The following is a 23994-nucleotide window of genomic DNA, read 5'->3' as shown; positions in this document are numbered from 1 at the left end:
GAGCTCGCTGCTTTGTATTTAGCGGACTTTCGAACAGTGAAAGTAGAAAAGTCGGTATTTTCGAATTGGATTGATTAGCGTGGTCGCTGTACTTGCAGTATCAGTGTCTTGAGTAGTGGTCTTAGATGTGCCCCCTCGAGTCCTGCCACTTGGATAACGAACCTCTGCTGCCAATAGCCGAATATCGCCATAATAGATTGAGCCAAAAACCCAGATGCGCCGGTGGAGGGGTAGATGAAGAAGAAGAAGAAATGTCGTAGAAACGTTATTACGGTACGGGCTAATGGGTAGGCTTGAAGGAATACGAAGGGGGATATAGCTTGGCATACGTAGCTTGTCATACATAGCTTGTCATGCGTACCTGCTTTTCAGTACTTAATATTGTGTACAAGCTGCATACACATCGCCTCACCAAGCCACATTACGAATTACTCAGCCCAATGCTTTCTTTTGAGTCTGCCATTAGGCTACTATATATGAGTTAAATCACATTTTCGGGTACTTTACGACACTCGTGTCCGTAAGAAACCCATCAGTATCGACATCATGAGTGCGAGTATCAGCAGCGACATTAACCAGAACTCGGCACGCCAGCTCGCTGTTGCTTTGTGGTCATGGGACATCTGTCAGAACTGTAAAAAGCAAAAAGGAGCACAATGCAACGATCAGGGTTGCCCAGGTAGCCGAATCGATCAAATACAACGATACTTGCAATACTACAAAGCTGTTGTTTCGACATTTACAGATGCACTTTCAACGCCAACAAGAAACAATATAACCCACTCGGATATCTTGAGAATAATTTCTATTCTCAAGTCAAACCCAAATGCGACTCTATCAGACATTCGTCGACTAGTTTCACCCTACACCAACACTAATGCGCAACATACCCACGACAACAGCGAAGCCGATTCTGTCGCGCTTGCTGTCAAAGCTATGCTCATGATTGATCCTTCAATCATCGATAGTTCATCAGACAGACTTGAGAGAGGAACGTTCAGACTGCACTGGAAAGAAGACGTGCCGCTCAGCAAGTACATCCAAGACTCCTTTCCAACTCACAATCACAACGTTCTGAGTTACAACAACAGCGAGTTGTTTGCGGATGCGAAGAGGCAACTGAAGGCTATTAACCTCAAGAAACGACTCAAGATCACCATTAGAGCAACGTCAGACATACGGAACCATCTACTGTTTGACAGGAGGAACAGAATCTTAGAAGTTTACCACTATGCATCCTTTCTCAAAGAACAATTGAGAGTGACCAGAGATGTTGGTGATTGTTCCAGTCCATCCTCATCTCTGAAAAAGTAAGTTGTAGTCTAATCGCTACTCGTTTGATCATACTAAGACATTATCAGAGGCGTGCTACCACGCCAATTAGTCCTCGAAATTCTAGACTCCCTGCAAGGAACTCTTTTCCCACTATCCGATGCCAAGTCTAAAACACTTGTACGGTCACTCATCGCAAAGTGCAACTTCGACCCAGATATTCTCAATTTCGAATTCAGCTCAGTTGGACGTGTCGGCGAAGAGAATGTCCCGTACGTCTATCTAGCTGATCGGTTGGCGACTCTATACGACGAACTCCAGAATCCGCAGCCTCGCAGTCGGCTTCAGCGACTGATACAAAGGAAAAGTAGTACAAGGCATATGATGATGGCTACGTTGGCAGGAGTGGTGTTTGCCATTATTTTGGGGATGTTCTCACTTGCTGTTAGTTCATACCAGACTTGGATTGCATATCAGGCATGGAAGCATCCTGTTGAGCCTCACTAGCATTACGAATGGTGCTTGAGAAGCGCAAGAATAATTTTATACTATCCTATCAGGCTATATTACCTGAGCTTTTCTAACAAATACGTAACACTCGTTCACCAATCTCTCAGTCAATCTATCAAAACGCATCTGTCTTCCTGTCTTCTTTAACAACCCGTGGACTACTATCCATCTCATGAACATCGGATCTTTGCATGTCTTCATGTGCGGGGTAATAATAATACGTGTCTTCTGTCCTCTGGTCAGCTTGATAGAACATGGTTGTTCAGTGGTCAACCTACTGGGTTCTTTCTTGTGGCGGCGCAATACATAATAAACGCCCAAAGCAATAAGAGCTGCTCCGACCACGGAACCAGCGACAGCACCGCCAATCACTCTACCAGATGGTCTATTGTTCTTGGCAGTCTCTTGATCATCTGACCCTGTAGTCGAACCAGTTGGAGAAGCAGAGGGCTGTATCACACCACTCGCTTTGTCGCCGCACTTTTCCCCCGTCTCTTGATCAAATACCCTGACGGGCTTGCTCTCCTCGGTAGCATTTGCCTTCCACAGGGTAAATGTACCTGCGTCTTGATTCACCATCAGATAAGCAGCCGTGAGGAAATACCGTCCTAGTATCGGTGCCTCATCTTCGACGCTATTGATGAGAATGTTCTGTCGAGTAAGATTTTGTACCCTTGAGCCGTCTTTGTCGATTTCAGTTTCCGGGAAGACAAACTGGTTATTCGGAACGCGAATCTCGAGACCGGAATCTAGATAAAAGGTAAGATCGCCGGTGAATCTGTATACTGGGTTAATAAGAATGAAAGAATGTAGAGGCAGGCCACTCACTGTTTCCTAATACTCGGTTGGAGAGCCATCCAGTGAAGATCAGTCGTAGAATGTGTACCATCGATATCAGCGATACTCTTAAAGTTCTCAATGTGATCCATTGGTGCTTCCATCAGAAGATGATGCGCGGGATCGATACAGCAATGCAACGCCGTCCCTGAAGGAAAGATGCTAGTGTTCGTTCCACCCGCAAAGTTGACCTTGATGTCCGTCACGGTAACCCTCATACCTGTCCAGCAGCCCTGCGACCCATCAAAGTGGTCATATACCAAAGGCGCAGTATAGTTGTCTCCCATGACTTTCATCTCATCATACCCGCCCAAGACTAGCGATCCATCGATGGGATTCTCGTCTCCGAAAATGCCCCAGAATATAGACCACACCCGCGAGGTAATCTTCTCTGCCTTTCGCAAAGCGTTGAGATACGTCGAGTTCCGTCCGAGACCTAGAGCGCTGAGCGTGGTGTGGCTGGTATCCCAATTCGAAGTCGGTATACCAAAAGGAAAGCTGGAAAGTTCGGCTGCGCCCTCGAGTTTGAGCGTGTCAACAGCACCGATACTTCGACTTGGGAGGTTTTTAATGCCGTACACGCTGCCTTTGAAGATTGTCTCGGTGGGGGCACCGCCGGCTGCGATGAGGGTATCTGCTTCGGTGTAGCTTGTGGAATCCTGTTCATTAAACAAGCCGCCTCTCTCAACTATACAAGACTCTTCGCTGTACATCGTGTCGTTCTTGCAGTAGGGTTCGTTGTTGTAGATGATGGTATTATTCAACTCGCTATGACCATTAGAACAGAACAGAGATAATTGAGTGTTGAACGTACGCCCATGGTAAAAGCACAATATTCTGCGGCGGAGTCCCAACTTGTGCTGATATCCCTCTCATGAGAGACTGTCTATTGTCTGGAATTACTCGAACATCTCGAATCGGCAAAACTAACGGTTCCGTGTCGCAAGATAAAGCAAGAGTGGCTCTTAGGAAGAGCAAAATCGGTAAAAGGCGCTGCATCGTGACAAGATTGCACGGCAAAAGGAGTGACAGAAGTTGAAATTTTGACTATGGCGTTGATGATGCGAAAGGGAAGATATTTTGTTTATGTTCGTCATAGAGGCTCGTGCTGTAAAATCCCAATACCGCCAAGTCGTGACTTGGACGGCCATGTTTGTTTTGAGGCGAACTTTGACCTTTGAGAGCACTTGGCGAACAGACCACATTCTATTTACGTTTCGAAATAAACTAATTCAGTAGATAATTATGACATGGACTAGATCGTCCAACAAAGAACCTCCAAGATAGTTGCACGCTTGGCTGTATTCGGACCCTTTGTCTTTGTTGCCATATGCCAACACTCTTGCCTCGCTTCTGCGGCTAACCCGACCCGACGCCTTCCATTAGCTGAATCAGACCGAAGTCGATTCCTTGGGATCGTGATTAATCTTTGTTCTGGTAAAGGTCGTTCTTGGCAGTTACAGAACGTGGAAGCTCTGTGGGAAACAGTCACGCCAGGTGAGCATGCTGTGCATCAGTTCCCCCCAGAGCCATTTGCAACCACACGAGCTTGTTGGCGGATGCTGCTGAGGCGGAAAATATAAACATTTGCGTAAATTTAGTCTTATTTCTTGGTTTTTATGTCATTCTATTCTTCTGCTGCATGTGTGTAGAAAGCTAGGCAGTCAAATACAGGGGTAAGTGTATCTCTTGACCAGTATGTGCCTTGAATCACAACAAATCCTGCTCTAAATCACATTGTCTGCTTTAGACAGTACAAGAGGTGAAACCTCCTATCAATCTGGGAATGCCTCGGGCCTAAAACCTGTATTATCCTCTATATGTGGCGTGACTGGAAGATACCCTTCAGTCTGCCAGTTTACGATTGTTATTAGGCAACTGTTATTGTTTTTCCCGCAGACTGCTCTATTACTATGGAAAAAACAATAACATCACTTGCCTAGTTCTGGAATCTTCCATGCTGTAATCATCGGTGGTAGTGTTATTGTTACTGCCTGGCACTGTCACTGAACCGGCACTTCTGGCGTCTTCAACCACCCTTTTCAGCACCGAAAATTCCATCTCCTCCTCCTGGTCCTTCATCTCTCCTCCTCCGCCCTTCATGAATCACGAACGAAATCACCGCCTTCCATACCCAAACCACAAAGTATGTTCATGGAGAATAGACGGAATCACTGACACTATTTTGCATCGTTGTTTCTTGCGCTGATCAAAGACGAGGATGAAGATGAAGGCGGAGATACAAAGCCTCCCAGAAAGCAGAAAACAACACACAAAGATGGAAAGGTATATTTGGACACGACGGCGCAATTTACAACTACACATATGGTGCGTCGAGCTACTAATCACCTCTCAAAGATCTTGCTGACCATATCAGGTGTCATCTCTTCAGTATCCACAACTTATATCAAGATGAAGAAGACCTCTGGGTCTTCTCACACCTCCATGTGGCAAGACCTTGTCCTTCCTCGTCTCTTGTACATCTTCATCTGGCATGTTCCGGCATCATGAGAAGCAAGCGAACTGTCCCGACGATGTCCCATATTCTATGGGAATGTCTTCGTGTTTGATGACGAGAAGCAGTGCTTGGTCGAACCTCCCGGGCCCAGTCACCATCACCAGCCTATGTAAAGGTAAAGAGGACCTCTCGGTGCTGGGCCCAGTCAGAATTAGCATCAAAGGAGTCGAGAAGATTTCGCAGAAATTAAAAATGGTTTGAATGACAAAGAAGATGTTCAACCATTATATTGGAAGGTCAGGCTAAGGACCTCTTCTTAAACTGAACCCAGAACTAACGCGAACAGCCTCATGTGATCGAGTTCCTCCAGGTCGAAACGTTGTTTAATCACTTCGCAAGAGGCTTGTTCGACGTTGGAGACAACATCGGCCGCCCTCTCTTGGGGGCATGCTGTTGCGGTCCAACAACACTCCAACGATAAACCTCTCCAGCAATGAGGAGTATCAAAGCTCAGCTAGGTCGACCCAGTCAAGCAAGCCGTCTGAAACGAAGACAACACGGCTTGGGCCAGCGAACAAGAAGCCCGCCCAGGAGAAACGAAGCGTCCCCAGTATATTTGGGCAGTAATCAGCCCCTACACTGGGTTGGAGACTGTGCACCAGACAAGAGCTACTTTGACGCCTTTGCTGGCACTGATGGCGCTGCCGTCGACCCTAACGTCGCTCGGGAGAAGTCAAGAGGCATGGGGTAGCAATGTGAATGATGGAGATACTGGGTTGCGGGATCTTGTCTTGGGAGGATGAAGAGTCGGTGGGGTCGGGCAGACCGAGGATACGTTGATGGCCATGTTAGGAATAAATAGAGGATAAGAGATGGGAGTAATTATAAATGTAATGAATAGATACTGTGTGCGACACTTTGGGTAATGTGTGACAATTAATAGCCATAGCAATTACAGAGATGGTCGAGTACTCGTTGTGAATCACAGCCAGCAAATCCTTCCACGGTTTCTTACGATATAATTAAAAGAACAGTGCAATATAACTTGGCATAACGCCCACCAGTAAAAGGGAATGGTCTGTCATTTCATTTCGAAGTTGTCAATGGACTTGTGCGAAAGATGAGGTTCTGTCTATAGATACTTGGGATCTACTTATCGTACCGATAAATCACGTTGCATCAGGCCAATTCAAGCGAATCATGAGTTGACGGTAATTTCCTCTCCCGCAGCTTAGCTCGAGTCTTTCCTTGAGCGATGCAACATGTCTTATGATGAGCTCAGTCCATTCACTGCCCTGAGGTTAGCTGTTCGTTATCCTAAGCTTAGGGCTGCTAGTCTTGATGATAAGCTTAATCAAGTCATGATGCTAGGCTGAATTGATCTCAGCTCATGAGATGCACGAGGATAAGATTGCCTACCGTGCAACGAACAGGTGTGATGCCGAAGCCCGAGAAATGGGTTTCGGATCGACAGTGCAGTTGATAGTTCAGCTCTTGAGGCGTCTGTTGTTTGTCTCACTGTCGTCCGAGAATGAATTTTCATGACACAGAACTGAGTAATAGAATGCTGGTTCAAAGGGGCAGCTAGTCATGCTGGTGCAGTTAACTAAAGGCAAACAGACCTTACATTCGTCATGGTATACCTTCACTTTCCTAAACGACCCGTTGCATCCGTGCCTTAACGACCTTGTCTTTGATGCCAAGCCAAAGCAAAGACCAGCATATCAAGAGTCTGGACCCAAGATGCGGAGAGAACCCAGTTCGGGACTCCTCCCCCGGAACTTGGAAGGCGAAAAGCTGGGGTTGAAGGGATTTGGAGAATTCACCTTAGCTAATAATAAGGTAAGAGAAAACAAATAGGAATTAAGCATGCCGTTTAAAGTTGGGCTTGCATTTCGGATTGGGGTTTTATAACGTAACGGTATACCGTTAGTTTTGGGGTTACGGGTGAACTAACTTAGACACTGGACGGATCGTAAAAAAACGGGCTAGATAATTGGAATAAAGCCACTGACTAAAACGAGAGAGATATGCGGTGCGGAGAAGACCATGATCCCTGTCCCTGGTATGTGCGTGAGAAAGAGAGATAAAGATCATGTGGATGTTGGATGTGTCCACCAAAAGTACCTCTTCTGCTCAATCAAAGTCGGTACAATCCCTGAACGTAAGAATGTCAGTTTATTGGGTCCTTTCCCCGCAGACGGAGGTAGATAAACATTGGACAGGGGTTTGTTTGGAGGAATGATATCTCAGAGTTCCATTGGAGTCGAGTAGCACACGACAAGACACCTCTTTTTCACCTTCCTGAAAAGGAGTGGCTGAGTTTTGTAGATAGCGGTGGATACGAAAGAAATACCAAGTAGCTTTGTTCTACAGTTACCACAACGTCAGATCCTTGACACCAAAGAAGTGTGTTCTTCGGGCACTCTAGGCCGTTCGTGACCGGGGTAAACCGCCTCAAGGCACAATCAAGCTTATCTCTGATTTTTTTTGCCTTTTTCACTAACAAGTAGTCTAATAACGATTGTAATTTTTTATTCTCTCATTCAACCTCGGGCGTTTTCAACTACCGGGCCGATCCTTTCTACTTGTAGTCTGGCTCCGTATCACCATAGAGATGAGACATCAACGAGAAAGAGAAAGAAAGAATGCCTTTAGTTCTGCCCTGCGCCCGGTTATATGAACAGGTACACTGCATCTAAGAAGTCGAGCCGAGTCCAATGCAATGCATCCAAGCGGCAAGGCATACCCTGTCTGCTGTTTTTCCTCACCACATGCAGCAGCTGGGAGAGATGAAAGATAGCTTACTAGCTGACAAGACCCTAGGTTCATTGTGTTGGTGATATTCAATCAAGCTTAAAACTGTTTACCCACTCCCCCTACTCAACCCAACCTTTTACGTGATTGATCTTCATTCGGACGCCCGCCTAGTGTAGGGTTCCATCAGAAGTGAGAGGAACCACCAAGTGCTTTCCACTTTGAGCCTGGTCTTGTATGTCTCTTCTCATCAAGAGAGCGCGGCGAGATTTGTCTTGGCGTTTTGACAGTTTACGACAAGTCCCCTCTTGTTGGATTGAGAAAACAGGCCAGGACAGGACAGGCCCGGCACTCAGTCAATGCTTGTTGGTATTTAACTACCATCACTATCCTCCCCCTCCTTCCCTTTCGTTTCTTCTCTTTCTCTGTCTTTGTTTGTGTGCAACGTTGATTCAGTGCGGGTCTTGTACTGTTCTTCATCTCTACTCTTGTCCCTGCCCAGACCCAGATCCTTCGTCAATCTAGCCAAGGCTCTTGGCTCTCTTGCATCGACAAAAAGCTTGGTATCTCCAACAGTTTACTTGGCACCTTGGCTTCTCTTACTTTCTCCATAAATTCCTCCAGGCCCCTCGGGTATTGGCAAAAATGGCGTCTCACGACGTCGAAAAGAAAGACCTGGGCTACGATGTCGCATCGCCCCCAACCAAAGATGTCGGCCTCGGCGAAGATCAGCACATTCGAGGTCTCGAGACGAGCGCCGAGACGTCGCTCCACAGAGGCCTCAAGGCGCGACACATCACCATGATTGCCATTGGTGGTGCTATCGGAACTGGTCTCATCATCGGTACCGGCAAGGCTCTCGTCCAAGCTGGTCCTGGCTCTGTCTTTATCTGCTATACTATTGTCGGTTTCGTCGTCTTCCTCGTCATGGCTGCTCTTGGTGAGATGGCTGCTTGGTTGCCCATGTCTGCTGGTTTCACTGGTTACGCTTCTCGATTCTGTGATCCTTCTCTCGGTTTTGCGCTCGGTTGGACGTGAGTATATTGACCTTCAATGCGATTTTGACCACAACTAACATTTCCCAGATATTGGTTCAAATACATCATCGTCACGCCTAACCAACTTACCGCTGCTGCCCTCGTCATTCAATACTGGGTCGATCGAGATACAGTCAATCCGGGTGTCTTTATTGCCATATTCCTCGTCGTCATCTGCGTTATCAACTACTTTGGTATCCGATTCTTTGGTGAACTCGAATTCTGGCTTTCCTCATTCAAAGTCATCACCATCATCGGTATAATTCTGTTCTCTCTCGTCCTGGCTCTCGGCGGTGGCCCTGACCATGACCGAAAGGGTTTCCGATACTGGAGCAACCCTGGGTATGTGTACCTTTTCTACGCGACAATTACTCCCTACTAACAACTGTCTAGTGCCTTCAGGCCTTATATCATGGAAGGCGACGCTGGACGATTCCTCGGCTTCTGGTCCTGCATGGTTAACGCTACCTTTGCCTACCTCGGAACCGAACTCGTCGGTGTCACAGTCGCCGAGGCCCAGAACCCTCGCAAGACCATCCCCCGCGCCATCAAGCTCACCTTTTACCGAATCCTCTTCTTCTACTGTCTCTCCGTCCTCCTTGTCGGCATGATCGTCCCTTACAACTCTGAGGAGCTTGCCTTTGCCACTACCGCCAAGGCCGGTGCTTCTGCCTCGCCCTTTGTCGTTGCTGGTACCATCGCTGGTGTTCGCGTCCTCCCTCACATCATCAACGCTTGCATCTGCATCTTTGTCTTTTCCGCCTCCAACTCGGATCTGTACATTGCTAGCCGAACTCTCTACGGTCTTGCTTCTGACGGTTCCGCCCCTGCCATCTTCAAGAAGACCAACAAGGACGGTGTTCCCATCTACGCCCTCGGCATGTCTGCTTCGTTCTGTCTGCTCGCTTTCATGAACGTTTCCGACGACTCCACAAAGGTCTTTGGCTACTTTGTCAACCTGACCACCATCTTCGGTCTCCTGTCCTGGATCTCCATCCTCACCACTCACATCTTCTGGTGCCGCGCCAAGAAGGCTCAAGGTCTGGCCAACGAGGCTCTTCCCTATGTCGCTCCCTTCGGCATGTGGGGATCAGTTGGTGCTCTCGCCATGTGCATCCTCATCGCCTTGACCAAGAACTACGATGTCTTTGTCCGCGACAAGGAGACAGGTAAGATCATGGGCGGCGAGAAGTACAAGACCTTCATCACTGGTTACCTGGGTATTCCCGTCTACCTGATTCTCATCTTCGGCCACAAGTTCATCACCAAGTCCCGTGGTATCAAGGCTCATGAAGTCGACTTCTATACCGGCAAGGATGTCATTGACCGTGAGGAGGAGGAATTCCTTGCTGCCCAGGCTGCTAAGCGCGAGGCTGAGGGCCCCAACCGTGGTGGATGGTTCTATAAGAACTTTGTTTCATGGCTGTTCTAAGCGCATGTATATATTGTTAAACGAGCATATCTGCTATCGGGTTATGAGTACATGTAGTTAAGATTATCATAAATCAAGTACATTCTTCGTCAAGCTATTGACTGTTGCTGTTGCGATATTTGTTAAAGTGAGCATGGAGTGGTGGTAGTAAGCTTACTACCATTTGATTACTACTACAGTAGCCCAGGTCTATATACGCAAGTGATAAGAGAGTGGCTGATCCCACATAATATTTTATGAGCAAAACTCATGTCTTGTTCAGTGTTATGCATGTCAGTAGTGAACTTGTTTCACAACAATTGCTGACAGTCGCTATGACACCAACGATACATCACTCCCATTAACACAACAGATTCACAGGTGGTACATCACTGGCTTATACCTTTTTTGGAGCGTAATCTACTAACATTATTAAAGAGAGTCTAAGAATATGTTTAAACTCGCCCGCAACCCCAACTCAGTATAAATAAGTACTCCATTCAGTCAATCTTGCCCAACCATTAAACATGTCTCTCGTTGAGAATCGTAAGTCGTTCATAAAGAACAATTCTGTGCGTCGTGCCAATGCAATTTTGCTTAACTCCTCCTCCCAAGTCCATATCAAGATCAGATTAGAAGAAGGACTTGACCCAGTCGCTGGCTCTCTTGTACGTGCCGTAGCTTCCGTACGTCTTGTAGTCGTAAGAGCCTAGATGAGTGTTAGTTTGCAACTTTCCAGACATGGGGAGTTGGTGATGTATGGGAGTGTCACGAACCGTAGTCAGTGTACTTTGAAGGGTATGATCCGTAGTCGGAGTACTTGGTAGGGTATGATCCTAACCGAGGGTCAATACAAAAGCGTTGCTATGGGATCAATGGAACCAACCGTAGTCAGAGTAATCAGCGCGCTTCTCTACGTCTTCGTCACGCTTGTAGTGTCCATAGTTGGAGTACTTCTTGTAGTTGTAGCTTCCTGGGAAAGGGTTAGTACATGACGATCTAGGATAATGAGCAACACATACCATAGTTAGAGTACTTAGCAGGCTCTGGCTCAGCCTCGGGCGCGGCCTCGGGTGCGGCCTCGCGCTTCTCTACATCCTCGTCCCTCTTGTAGTGTCCATAGTTGGAGTACTTCTTGTAGTTGTAGCTGCCTATTTACGAGTTAGCACATGGAACTCCGAGGTAGATGATCAACACATACCATAGTTGGCGTACTGCTTTGGGTAAGATCCTGTCAAGTTGTTAATAACATATCCAAGAGCATTTACAATCACTACCCACCATAGTTCTTGTATCCTGGCTCTGGGGCAGCTTCAGGAGCAGCAACCGGGGCCGGAGCAGCGATGGCACCAGCTGCAAGAGCAACGAGAGAAACAGCGGAGAACTTCATGTTGATGTCTAGCGAAGAGACAAAAAGACTGTGAACTGGGAACTGGGAACTGGGAACGGGAGTGTCAAGTTGGTGAGGCTGAGAATGGGTTGGTGAGAGAAGGTTGGTAGAAAAAGGAACCTTTCGCTCAGGATGGGAACTCCAGCTTTATGGACGAGGGATCAACGCTGTGCTAATGCATACAGTCATCCCCATGATCACCTTGGTGAACCTTGATTCCTGTGCAGAAGCAGACCAAGAGCCATCTCCCATATGGCAAACCCCTCTCCTCAGGCTCATCACTACCAACAGATTCGATGATAGCGTCGGCCTCTGCGGCATGAGCATCCTCAGTATGAGAGTCATCTGTATCTGGGCTTACCGCTAACACCTCTCAAGTCTAACGCAGAGATACCAACCTCGTATCAAGCCCATCGTCAGCCAAGTCGTCTCGAGACGGCTGAAGGGAAGAGCAAGTGGAGGAGATCATCATCCGTACAAAGCTCACCATTGGCCGGCACCAAGGCTGACAAGCCATCACGATCGTTTGAGTAACGATCGCGAAGTAGCTAACAAACTCTCTTCTTCTTTTGTCATCGACTAGCCCCGGCTGTGAAGATACCGAACCAACGATGAGGTCGCTTTGTGTAAGCCTCGTGAAGCTCTAGAACGTATCTGTTGTCAAGTTTGTCTGTAAAGGTTGCCGAGCTGAAGGACAGCATATTTCCTCTTTGGGACCAGCCGCGATCTTGGAGCGGTGATCGGTCATGTTTAGTGAAAGCTAATGCACGTTGGGTCTTTGCGAGAAGACGTAAATAGCACGTTAGACTTTCTGTGTTGGTGCCAGACGTGCATAAGTTTGACAATGAGTCTTGCAGCTGACAGTCTCGGTCAGGAAGTCATGATGTAGTCGACGGATGGGAATAAGTAGGATCAACAAGCTCAAGCCTTGGTATACGACGTAGTCAATGTAAGTAAGTGAGTATAGTGCCTACTACGGATATACGGCCTCGTATTTCGAAAGGCATCATCATTTGACTAGCTGAGATCATCAATTAATTGATAGACTAAATCACCGATGCGGGGGTCGACGTTGTCTAAGCATGAGACGGGTTAAACCACCAGCAGCCAGCCTCATTTGCTTCCAACATTCCATTCCCACGTTACTCCAAAACTAAAACACAACATGCAGATTCCATACCCGTTTCTGAAAGTCGCACCACAACACAGCCATTGTGGCTTCCAATTGAGCGAAACTGTTGGTCAAAGTCCTGCGCTTGCAAAATACAGGTCTCACAGTTACAAGAACCCAATCGCCATAGCCTTGATGGTCACAACTGACACACAACTAGGTATAACCGACAGGGATGCAGGGTATTGTCTTCCTGCATTAGTACAATTCAAGTTTATCTGATACGTCGAAAGATGGAGGTGCAATCCAGCCATGGTCGAAAGCAGCCTCTCAGCCTTCTTTTCCACAACGCCACAAAGTGGTATCACGATAGACACTATGTCGACACGAGTAAGATCGCCTCTTTTGGAGTCTGGATGATTGGTGCCCGCCTCGTCTATCGTGTCTGTTGGGTCAAGATTGACGAGCAAGCTGTAAGAGCTACGGAAAAGCCTCTTGGCTAGACTCTTAGTGAACATCGCGGGATTGCCTCATCAAGTATATTGAGAGTTTCCGGCTGAAGCGGCAGTGGGAATTGGGTTGGCGCTATGAATGTCAGCCGCTCAACCTCTTGCCTTGTGAACGGCCTTCAAAGGTTCCCGTTCTAATTTTATACGAGAATTTCTGTGCTGGTCTGGTTTAAGTCGTTGTACTAATAAAATTCCCAACTGTTCATTGCTTGTCTTTCTTCTTCATCAACTTTCCTGTGCTCAAGCTTGAAGTTGTGGTTGTCTATTCATCTCCATCATCCACCATCATGCCTCCCAAACAAGAACAGGAATCTGCGCTCTTGAATCCTCAAGTCGAATGTCACGAAGACACAGATGAAGACGCAGAGTCCTTTCACTATGTACCTCCTCCTCGAAGGCGTCGTTGTTCAGCATGTAGATGTTTCGGATGGACCATGACATTTCTCATGGCCGTCCTCATCTCAGCACTCACCGGTGCCTGGATCTCGATGGCATATCTCGAGATCGATCAAACATGTGCCATGCATACAAATAAGTGGTGTAAGTCATTCACAGTTCAAAGTCTCAGACCATCCATCTGACAGTCTATCTCTAGCGCCGGTTCTCAAGGATATTGCGATAAAATACAAGGAACAACATTTTGATGGCAACTTTATGGAGGAAAACAAATTCCGCAAGAATGGCTCGGCCGAAGTCGACAAGGCATGGGAGTCACTCGGAGTCGACTGTATGTGTTCCCTCTTGTTCGCTGTGATAGTGACTAACACTCTGTAGACCGACCCGGTGTTATCTCTTATAAAGATGGCATTGCCAGTGGTCTCACCGACGCCCACGTTCAAGTCAACGCCGAGCATGGCGGTGGCTTCATTGTTAATGTTGAGGGCATGCACCACCTTCACTGCCTGGTATGTACTAGCGAACTCATTGCATTGCGCACCTATACTAACTCGACTAGAACCTCGTCCGTAAGAGTCTATACTTCAATTACGATCACTATAAGAAAATGGGCGGACACGCCTTCAAGAATGATGGTGAAGTCTTCCGTCTTCACGTCAGTAAGTCACAACACCATTCCTCGCCATTCTAGCTCGATACTCATCACTGTAGCGCATTGCCTCGATACCATCCGCCAGGTTCTCATGTGCAACGTCGATACTGGTGTTCTTGGACAAGTGTGGTATGACAAGAAAGAGCCCAACGCGTTCCCAGACTTCAACACCAAGCACACTTGCAAGAACTACGACGACATCAGGAAGTGGGCAAAGTCACTTCAGGCTCCCCCTCCTGATAAACTTCCGGAGAACTTCCTCGCCAGTCCGCATGATGTTCTTGAGTTTACTCCATGATGAGGTACATGTCACTACTGGGTCTGATTCATGATAACATGCTGTCGTTATAATCATCATATTTTCGTTGTCATGTAAAGTACGGATGTTTTGCATGTATATATGTGCCTAGAGCCTTCGGCCTGATACCATCACTCGATATATTCCCCCTAATATACAATCATTCTACTGCTGCATTATCTTTATTCTTGTCCCTACGCTCTTTAATTCATAGCCATGGCATCCCACTTGCTTGGCTCCCCTTGACTTAAGCCTCATCCCACTTGCCCGTTAGCCCAACGTTATACTTCAACACAATCTGCATGCGGATGGGAATTTCTTTACACATGGAATTCTATCTTCAGCCGCACAGCAGAAATGAGCGCTATCGATTATCTATTTTCCGACCAGAAACCTGCCTTGGCATCTGTCATGCCGTTCGGGCCGCAAACGGTTCTCGTTGGCATGGTGGCCAGCCCGCATTCCAAGACAAGGCAAGTATCAATCAATCACGATCTAGAGAATGATGAAGAGGAATTTCCGATTGATGTATTTTTATCATAGTTATATTGAATGAGTGTCTTTGTAAGTTCCTCCATCATAACGAGTGTAAATGAGCTCTAGGCTCCAGCCATCAGTGTCGTGTACACATACTTAGGCCTTAGCCTGGGGAGCCTCAGCCTCAAGGCGGTGGAAGCCACCAGAGGCAGCAACATCCTTCTGCAACTGAGCGATACGCTTCTGGTCACCAGTAGGGTCACTGGACTCTCCAGATAGATCCCACTCGAGGTACGAGTTGGTGTAGTTGGGCTCAAAGCTCTCATCAAGCACACCAAGGCGCTTTCCGTACTTGGTAACCTTGTCCCAGTCACGGCGAACATTCTTGAGATCCTTGCTGAAGTACGCAAAGCTGCGCTCAAAGATCTTGCGGTTCAGATCCGTGCCCATTACGGGCTTGAAGTCGACGTACTCAGCCCATGCCTTGTCAGGCTCGGCGAGGACAAAGTCGGTGGCCTTTTTGACGGCGCGGAGGAACGAGCGTACTTTTTCGGGGTTCTCGGACAGGAAAGTCTCATTGCCAATGTAGAGGATGGTGCAGAAGCAGCAGCAACCAAGCTCGGCAAGTTCATCAATGCGCAGCATCTGAACATCGTCCTTGGGACGGCCCTGAGCAGCGAGCCACTCCTCGAGCTCAACCATCTGGACATTCTCCAGGCCGATACCGGCGTCAATGTCGCCCTTGATGATGGCCTTGGAGACGTTCATACCGCAGCGCACAGCGGTGTAGTCCTCAGGGGTCATGCCGTAGTGCGAGGTGAGTTCGTCAATCTGGATCTTGCCAAACTCGCCGACGTAGCCGATGCGCTTACCCTTGAGGGTGCGGAAGTCGGTGGTGATGTTCGAGTCCTTGAGGTAGACGACTCCAGTGAAGGGCTCGTCGAGAAGACTGCCGATGGACTGGACAGGGAAGTTTCGAGCCTTGGCAGCCAGAGTGTGAATCATGGCCTTGAAACCGAGGTCGACCTTGCCGGTTCCGATGATCTCAGTGACATCCTGCCAAGTCAGCATGTCTGTTGTCATCAATTACCTGAGAACTTACACTAGGATCGTTGGGCTCAAGAAGAGCAACCTTGATTCCCTCCTCCTTGAAGTATCCCTTGGCTTGGGCCAGGTACAGCGGGGCGTGGTAAGGCGTAGCGTGCCTGGACATTGTTAACTCCAAACTCTTGTGCTAAAGGATCATGTCAGTGGTACCAGTTGGTGAGGAAGGTGATCTTGTCAGTCGACATGTTGAAAGATCAAGTGGTATACTGCTATGGTTAGTTCCCCGGTCACCCGGAAGAAAAGGGAGGGGATGTCAAGAAGCATGTCCTTTCGCTGGTATTATCCAGATCAAGTTCGCCGGTATTTCTCAGATCAACCGCCCTGCTCTAGCCGTCCTCAAGCTTTGGTCAAGTTATGACAGCTGAGGTTGTGGCACAGAGCATAGAGGCGGTTGAACACCCGGATGCGTTCTTTTTAAACGTTACCTTGATACTTGGTAATAATTGCGAAGAGAGCCATGGCTCCTTATTCATGTGTTGTCACATCGTACCGAAAGGTGAAGATATCGTGTTTAACAAAGTGGTTCAAGGTGAGGAACAGATAATTCTGAGCAATTGAGTTGTTAGAGAGTAAAAGTCAGGAAAGAGTCGAAGGGAAATGGGTTTGATATAGAAATGTCGGATCCTTGGGAAGCCCCTCAGCGGGGTTGTTGCGACTGCTATTCCCATTCAACGTCATCATGCTGTGAAAATGAATGGTCTTATTGGCCATCGGTTAGCAATGGTGAGGGAATATGTTGGGATATGAAAAAAGAGCTCAAGAGTGCTTCAAGATTCGGCTTAACAGGCCGAGTCGTGGGGGTTCATTGCAGTAGTGCCAACTTCCTGCAGCTGATTCACATGATAATGATGATCTGACAACATATTCAGCCTGTAAATGGAACAGCTATAGTTAAAATAATTGGAGGCATATATAGTCAGTTAGTCTCATGCACCAGGAGTATCTGGCATGTAAATGGTTGAAACAAGAGAAAAATGAATCTCCTGTTTAGGGTAAGTGAGATGGTATCAAGGTTCATTTGTCCATCTGCTGATTCTTCACTTGATCATGCTATCGCAGTACGTTAATTCAGTCTTGACTATAATAAGAAGCTAGCTATAACTGCAAATCGCGAGGTGATAAAAAAAAGTTGAGAGTAACTTGCCAGATGATCTGACGATGGTGATGCGGCATATCCAGAAGAACAACATGATGGTCATTATAGCCGCCGGTAAACCCGGCCTATAGCAACAAAACTGCCGAGTCTAGCAATGCACGCGGCTCAAAAGATGTTTGCTCATTAGACAATTGGAATGAGTTCCACACAGTCTTTACGACTAAAAATGTCTCGTGTTGGATGCTGGAGCTTCCAATAGTTTGTGTACTTGTCTTCCTTGTCAAAGCCTTCACCACAAAGCCCTCAGTTGGCCGCCCGCGATTATCCCGAACTAATTAAACTGCCGTTAGCAAGGCTGAAGAACGAAATGTCTCATCAAATCTACCTCCCAAGTTAGCCGACAAGCTTTGAAGCATATAGACACCCTCTGATTGGTCCGGGGAACGAATTCCGAGCTGAACAGCTGGGGAGAGCTCTTCTTCCCCTGAGATGAGGGAGATTCTCGGTGTCCCGAATAGGAAACCGTAGGGATTCAAGGATCGCGGATGTTTCCAGGCGTTGCATCTTCGGTGTCGAAAAAGCGTAGGTACTCACGTGGGGGTAGTAATATACTGTCTCTGCTCGTGTGCGCTCTAATGAGGCCGTCAAATCCGAGACAATCCTGATGTCGGTAGCTCCCCGAAATAGGTGACCGAGAGACAGACATAGAGTCTTTCTTGGCTCGGTATGAGAGTTGAGACTGTTTTGAGTTCCTCCAGCTTCAAGCTTTCCACCCCACGCATGTAGGCATGTTCTTTTTTGACATGTGCGTGTAAATCAAGCGTGTCAATCTTGGGATATTTTCAGCTTCCCCGGTGCTTGGACCAAGTGAGGCATGAAGAGGTTGACCACTGCTTGTATCAGTTGCTGATGTACTTGACACGCGAGCTCTTTCCCATTTGCCGGATAGCATAACACGAAACAATTTAAACTACACGGACCGTAAGTTAAGGTTACGACATGAGAGAAATTAAGCATTAAAAAAGATGCCTGCAGATGGATGACATGTCGCGTGCAAACGTAACGGGCGAGTATCACAAGTTTCCAGATATAGTAACATGGCAAATAAACGATGAAACCAGATTGATGATCAATACACAGATACGGAGTACAATGTACACGTTTGATGAGGCTAAATGTTCAAGGCTGGGGGGTTGGGAGGCTGAGACAAATCAATCAGTCTTGTCAGCAACAGTAACAGTAACAGTTACAGCAATGACGTCGATCAACCTTTCCAAGACTGGTCAAACTGCCTGCCAACAAAGCGCAGGATTGGAGAATCCCGTGATGATCGCTACTACTAGGCTGATGAAGTGTACGGGTACGTATTACCCACAGAAGCAGCAGACATCACACATCGGAGCAGCACCTTTGCTAAACGCCGACCAAAATTCTTTCAAGAGACAAAGACAAAGGCCGGGTGGTAGCCGAGACAGCCGTAATTACGGCCGGTCGGTGAATCGGTCGAGTCCGTCCGTCTAGCTTCCGCCACTTGCAGCCAGATCAGATCTGGTTAGTTGCGCATACTACCGTACCAGTCAAGGTGAGAGAAAGAAAGCCTTTGTCTATTTTGATAGGTAAGACAAGAAAGACGTCAATTCATCACCACGTACGTACGTATAATGGGATTAATAACATTTGCATACGTACCGAGATTTCGGCCTCTACCGCATAATCATGCCAGGGCAATGATGTGGAATGGATCGTCCATTGCTTTTCAGGGACTTGTATGTCGGGACCCCGATTGGCAGCGAATGCGCCAAGAAAAGATGATGATCACTGTGGCGGGCAACGGTTCAGGTCTGGTTGAGAAGGAGTACTTGTGCAGACCAGGGTTGACAAAATAAGATGGACATTTTCATTATTGGAGGATCAAGTTCACCCACCTGGGTAGTATGCATCATTGGTTACACTCTGTGGGGAAGAGAAAGAAAAAAAAGACACAGCTCAGCTGTTTGCTTTGTTGTCTTTTTTGATATTGAGACGTCTGAATAACAGTTTCACCACGTTTCATGAGCTGAAGATCTGGATGTGCAGTGTTGGACTCGACAAAGCATAACAGATCGACAACAGGGCATGGATGGGTACCTAAAGTAGGGCACATCATGTCTCACCCGCGCCTCTGCCTGTGTTATGCTTCCTGTCGCCTCCAGAAAAAAGTACTGACATCACAGCACTGGGAGAATCTCCATGCTGGAACCATGTTTGCAGCCTCCGATTTTGTATCATCGTCAATGCTTCAAAATGACAGAAGCAAAAGAATCCCATTCTTTTCTTGACCGCGACGTTGGGTTACAACTTACCCCTCAATTTAGCTGATGTGTTTGCTGGAAGATCATCACCGCACCAACCTACTGTAGTTTAGTTGGGGCATATTGCTAACGACTTCTTTCACCTCCAAAGGCCAAAGGCAGCAAAAGATTCGTTCTGCTTGGGGGGCAATATCAAGGGTCCTGCGGATCAATACGCGTCGTCGTCCACTCGCTCACTAGTTTGCACACACCATATCAAAACATCGAGGCTTGTGAAACAGCCCATGGCTGATCTACAGCGCGAGTGTGCCTTGGATAATGGATGATGGATGATGGTCGTGTGCGATATCATTAGAGGCACAAAACTCTAGCATGTGTTTGTTCCGAATATCCGGTAGTAATAATGATGATGTGTGCGACGGGGAAAATAAGGTCGTGCTACCTATAGAACTCACTGTATGCTGTCATACCTTGACGTTAATTGTAGTACTCTCAGACTGTACAGAGTATGGAATGGATGACCAGGGGTAACCTTGCAAGCTCCGTCATAGTGCCTCCAAGGAAGTGAGCAGCGCGGGATGTGGCTTGGAAGCAACCATGTGGCTCGAGGCTTCGAGACCCTCGAATGTGCTGTTTCTGGCTGTTCTAGGCCGAGTCAGAGTTGGAGTCCAACTGTAAACAGCCTATTCACGATTTGCTACGCGACATGCATGAATGAGCATGTGAATAAAGACTTGCATCGTGATGAGCAGACAAGCGAGCCTCTTCGGTGGACGGTACCTAGATACCTTGGCAGCTTGACCACGTCGCCCTGTCGACTGCACCTTAACTTTCCACGGCGCGGTGCTATAGTGCAACTAGCTGGAGGTTGACTCGTGCTGAAGAGGGGTTGATTATAAGCATTTGCAAAAGAACAATTGCCATGTGCAATGACATCGAAAGAGTTGGATAGAGTTTTTTTTTTGGTAACGCGGGGAGATGAAGAACCTTAGCGGTGCAGACGCGAGAGCATCTCCATGGCCATAACACTCTGTTGGATTCGAGACCCTTGGGGTTGGGAATTATGCAGTGTAACATGGGACCAGAATAATAAAAGTGACAACTCAAAGATTATCGAGCATGTCTCTGTACAGTAATCACTCACGAGATGAGTTATGGAGTTAGTCTATTTGATTGTTAATACAGTACAGTCAGCTCCATATCATGGATCGATCCATCGTATCTCCGCCCCGAGCGGATGGGCGGTCTTTTCGCTTCGCTTCAGTGGACTCGTTGGAGGGAGGGCTAGAGGTTAGAGGCTCTCCCATCTCCGTCCTCCGTCGCGGGGCACCGCAACTTGCCCCTAAACTTGGACAGGCTTAGAGAAGATAGAGTTCCTCTGAGTAACGAATCACAGGTGCCGGCATCGTCCCAGGTCGCCCAGTTCACACCCCTTAGATTCCCTAGACCCCCTAGACCACCCCCATAGACTCGACGACCCTTTATTCTGTCCCCCCAAACCTGGTCAAGTCACTTGGTACCTTTCATCACCACCATCATCCACATCACCACCAGTTTTTTTCTTTCTCTCTCTCTTCCACTCGGACTACCCTCTCTGTTTGATCTTGGTCTAGCCTCTTTAAACAGCTGACTTGCGCTTCCAGTCAGTAATCCTTGCTCGACTTCACTACCTCGCTCGGGACTTTTTACTTTGCTGCATCTCAGTGGACCCCTGGTCCTGTCCTGTTGCTTCACGACAGCCTTGCCTTGTCTGTCTCTGCCTCTGCCTCTCAAAACATCATACTCCTCCATCTTTTTTTATCTCTCGCCCCATTCTTCCTTTCATCACCTTTCTCGCTTCCGCTTCCACTTCCTACTTGTCCCTTCTCCCTGACCGAGCTTCCCTCAACTATTGAGACCTGCATCAGGGATTCTTCCCCCCCACGCCTGCTTCTGAGACATACATCAGTACCTACCTATTACTCTCGAGAGAGTACCTGTGCCTGTGCACGCACTGCATCCCCGGACTTTGATGAAGTTACTTCTTCAACTACAACCCACAGTCGCCAACATGATTTCCAAAACCTTGTAGCCCACTTGCAGCCCGCGAGCTTCTGTCTTCAGGTTTGCATCTTCAACCCGCAAACTTCGAATCTTAAATCTTCCTCTTCAACAAAAAAAAGTCTATCCTACTTTTTAAGAAACAACCTCGCCCTACGATAACCTCACCTCACTCTTCACACACCCACACATCTACTACCGTCGACCTCTACCTAGTACCAGTACTTACCACCTTACTCTTACTACCACGACCTCTACGCCTGCGATAATCTCCCAGTTCTTTTCTACCAAGCACTCATCGAACTGTCGACATCATCGCCCAACCGCCAAAATGATCAATAGCATGGCTTCGAAGCGCAATTCGCGAGCCTTCGTAGACGACCACGCACACCCCACAGAGGGCCAGCAAACGCCCAACAACACGCAATTTCGATCAAGACAAGGCTCTCGCAGCGCCTCCAAAGAAGACATGAAGCAAGAAGTCGAGGAAGTTATCTCAAGTATGAACCGCTCCCAGAGCGCCACCGCTATCGCAATGGAACCCTCTCTATCAACACAAAGCAGCGACAGTGACTCACGCTGTATGTATCCTATCTATCACATTTACCGACCTGTCACTAACACAAGCACAGCTTCATCCATATCACGAGGCGGCCGAGTCCAATCATCCGAGCACGTTGCATCTCTCGACGGCCGACCTTTCAACTTTGGAATTGTGATTCCCGGCGTTTACCGAAGCAGCTTTCCCAAGTCACACGATTTCGGTTACATCAAGGGCTTGGGATTGAAGACCATTGTGTTAGTAACTCCAGTATAATGTATCATGACTATAGAGCTAACCTGTTGTAGCTCACTTGTCAAGAAGGATGACCTTGACCACGATCTCGAAACTTTCATCACCAGCGAGGGTATTCGACAAGTCGTCTTCAATATGAAGGGTACCAAGAAGGAGGCCATCCCACTCGACACCATGAAGGGTATTCTCAACGTCGTTCTCGACCAATCAAATTACCCTCTTCTCATCCACTGCAACCATGGAAAGCACCGAACTGGTTGTGTTGTTGGTGTCGTCCGCAAGATCACCGGCTGGGACGTCGCGAGGGTTGTCGCCGAGTACAACACCTATGCCGAGCCCAAGGCTCGCGAAGTCGATGTCACATACCTCCAGGGCTTCGAAGTCTCAAGTCTGGTCCTCTCCAACACACTGCAACGAGAGATTTGCTCAAGACGCAACCGACTACAATCGCGCACCTTCTTTCGGGCCATCGTCTTCTCCACATGTGTAATGCTTGTGTGGTTCATGTCTGGAGTGAGGATGACCAACGTTACCCCATCAGGTCCTCTCTGACCACGCCAGCCTACGATGCCTACACACAACACTTCAGCAAAAATTATGACCATGTGTTTACCCGAGAATCTTGTTCAGACATGACTCTAATAACACACTTTGGAAACACGACATGTTCAACAAAACCAATTTCCTTATACTATACCAACACCTCGATCCCAAGATACCGAACGACAACGCAGAAGAAGAGTAACCAAACAACAAGGTACTCAAATGTCCGACGAACTCAAAAAGTTGAATGGAACGAGGGTTTTTTTCCCTTTCACGACTTATTATGTATTTTAAACGGCAACACCGCCGTAGAAGGTTTTCGGAGACGAATCAAGGGCTGAGAATGTCTTCCGGACTGGCGTTTTATTCTAAAAAAGAAAAGGGGTGAGGGGAGGCACTTTCAATGCTAGACTTTGGGGTTGAAGAAATAGCCAGCCCCCTTTCAAAGGAAGGAACCAAAAAAAGATGAAGTGGTTGGCTTGTGTGGCCGGACATCGGCAAAGGCGAGGGAGTAACGGCGTTGGATGGAATACACGGTTCTAAACTGTATTAATAGATTCCTACTGATGATACCTGGATAGCCGGGCGTTGGGTTAAGTAGCACAAGAAAGAAATGCTATTCTTAAGACAATAAGCCATGACCGTCTGCGATCTTGACCTTGAGTGTGCTTGACTGCTGTAAGCTGTTGTAGATGTAACGTGGATGGACAAGTGGATATATGAGTGATATCTCAAGACAAATATTACTAAGAAACACGACCCGACTCAGGCTATATTTGGGGGTAGTCGCACATCACAGCCGTGTCTACGCCTCATGGCTACAGACTCAAATACCGCTTCTGCTTATGTCAACGCTGCACGGCTTATGGGTTTTGCGGGCACTAATGCCATGCAGTGACTCAGTCGGTATATCCTAGGCAACTCGAATCCGTATTTCGTATAGACGGTAAGGTAAGCTCGTTCCTGGTGGTTGATTTGAGGCATTGTTGAGGGCATCGTGGGTGGT

The 23994-nt window shown here is 47.6% G+C and overlaps 7 protein-coding genes across 7 annotated transcripts; 4 read left to right on the top strand and 3 right to left on the bottom strand.

Moving 5' to 3' along the window:
* Window positions 1-546: 546 nt before the first annotated feature.
* Window positions 547-1627, top strand: FPSE_11483 (uncharacterized protein; the record flags this gene model as incomplete). Its single annotated transcript, XM_009264600.1, has 3 exons — window positions 547-1310; window positions 1362-1544; window positions 1594-1627. The coding sequence occupies 3 exons, from the start codon at window positions 547-549 to the stop codon at window positions 1625-1627; spliced, it is 981 nt and encodes a 326-aa protein (XP_009262875.1).
* Window positions 1628-1897: 270 nt separating this feature from the next.
* FPSE_11484 (uncharacterized protein) lies at window positions 1898-3439 on the bottom strand (the record flags this gene model as incomplete). The annotated part of the gene is made up of 4 exons (XM_009264601.1): window positions 1898-2025; window positions 2061-2560; window positions 2611-3278; window positions 3434-3439. The coding sequence occupies 4 exons, from the start codon at window positions 3437-3439 to the stop codon at window positions 1898-1900; spliced, it is 1302 nt and encodes a 433-aa protein (XP_009262876.1).
* Window positions 3440-8479: 5040 nt separating this feature from the next.
* FPSE_11485 (uncharacterized protein) lies at window positions 8480-10303 on the top strand (the record flags this gene model as incomplete). The annotated part of the gene is made up of 3 exons (XM_009264602.1): window positions 8480-8868; window positions 8920-9213; window positions 9265-10303. 3 exons carry the CDS (start codon window positions 8480-8482, stop codon window positions 10301-10303), a joined length of 1722 nt encoding a protein of 573 aa, XP_009262877.1.
* Window positions 10304-10914: 611 nt separating this feature from the next.
* On the bottom strand, window positions 10915-11672 carry FPSE_11486 (uncharacterized protein; the record flags this gene model as incomplete). The annotated part of the gene is made up of 6 exons (XM_009264603.1): window positions 10915-10991; window positions 11059-11118; window positions 11169-11255; window positions 11305-11433; window positions 11484-11513; window positions 11564-11672. The coding sequence occupies 6 exons, from the start codon at window positions 11670-11672 to the stop codon at window positions 10915-10917; spliced, it is 492 nt and encodes a 163-aa protein (XP_009262878.1).
* A 1907-nt stretch (window positions 11673-13579) lies between these two features.
* On the top strand, window positions 13580-14638 carry FPSE_11487 (uncharacterized protein; the record flags this gene model as incomplete). The annotated part of the gene is made up of 5 exons (XM_009264604.1): window positions 13580-13832; window positions 13888-14019; window positions 14067-14197; window positions 14248-14347; window positions 14400-14638. 5 exons carry the CDS (start codon window positions 13580-13582, stop codon window positions 14636-14638), a joined length of 855 nt encoding a protein of 284 aa, XP_009262879.1.
* Window positions 14639-15271: 633 nt separating this feature from the next.
* Window positions 15272-16407, bottom strand: FPSE_11488 (uncharacterized protein; the record flags this gene model as incomplete). The annotated part of the gene is made up of 3 exons (XM_009264605.1): window positions 15272-16171; window positions 16218-16320; window positions 16373-16407. 3 exons carry the CDS (start codon window positions 16405-16407, stop codon window positions 15272-15274), a joined length of 1038 nt encoding a protein of 345 aa, XP_009262880.1.
* Window positions 16408-21980: 5573 nt separating this feature from the next.
* On the top strand, window positions 21981-22997 carry FPSE_11489 (uncharacterized protein; the record flags this gene model as incomplete). The annotated part of the gene is made up of 3 exons (XM_009264606.1): window positions 21981-22230; window positions 22282-22447; window positions 22499-22997. 3 exons carry the CDS (start codon window positions 21981-21983, stop codon window positions 22995-22997), a joined length of 915 nt encoding a protein of 304 aa, XP_009262881.1.
* Window positions 22998-23994: the final 997 nt, after the last annotated feature.

The sequence above is a fragment of the Fusarium pseudograminearum genome, chromosome 1 (assembly GCF_000303195.2).
Source record: "Fusarium pseudograminearum CS3096 chromosome 1, whole genome shotgun sequence".
Classification (NCBI taxonomy): domain Eukaryota; kingdom Fungi; phylum Ascomycota; class Sordariomycetes; order Hypocreales; family Nectriaceae; genus Fusarium; species Fusarium pseudograminearum.
The sequence above is the reverse complement of the archived record's forward strand: the minus strand, read 5'-3'. Positions and strand labels throughout refer to the sequence as shown.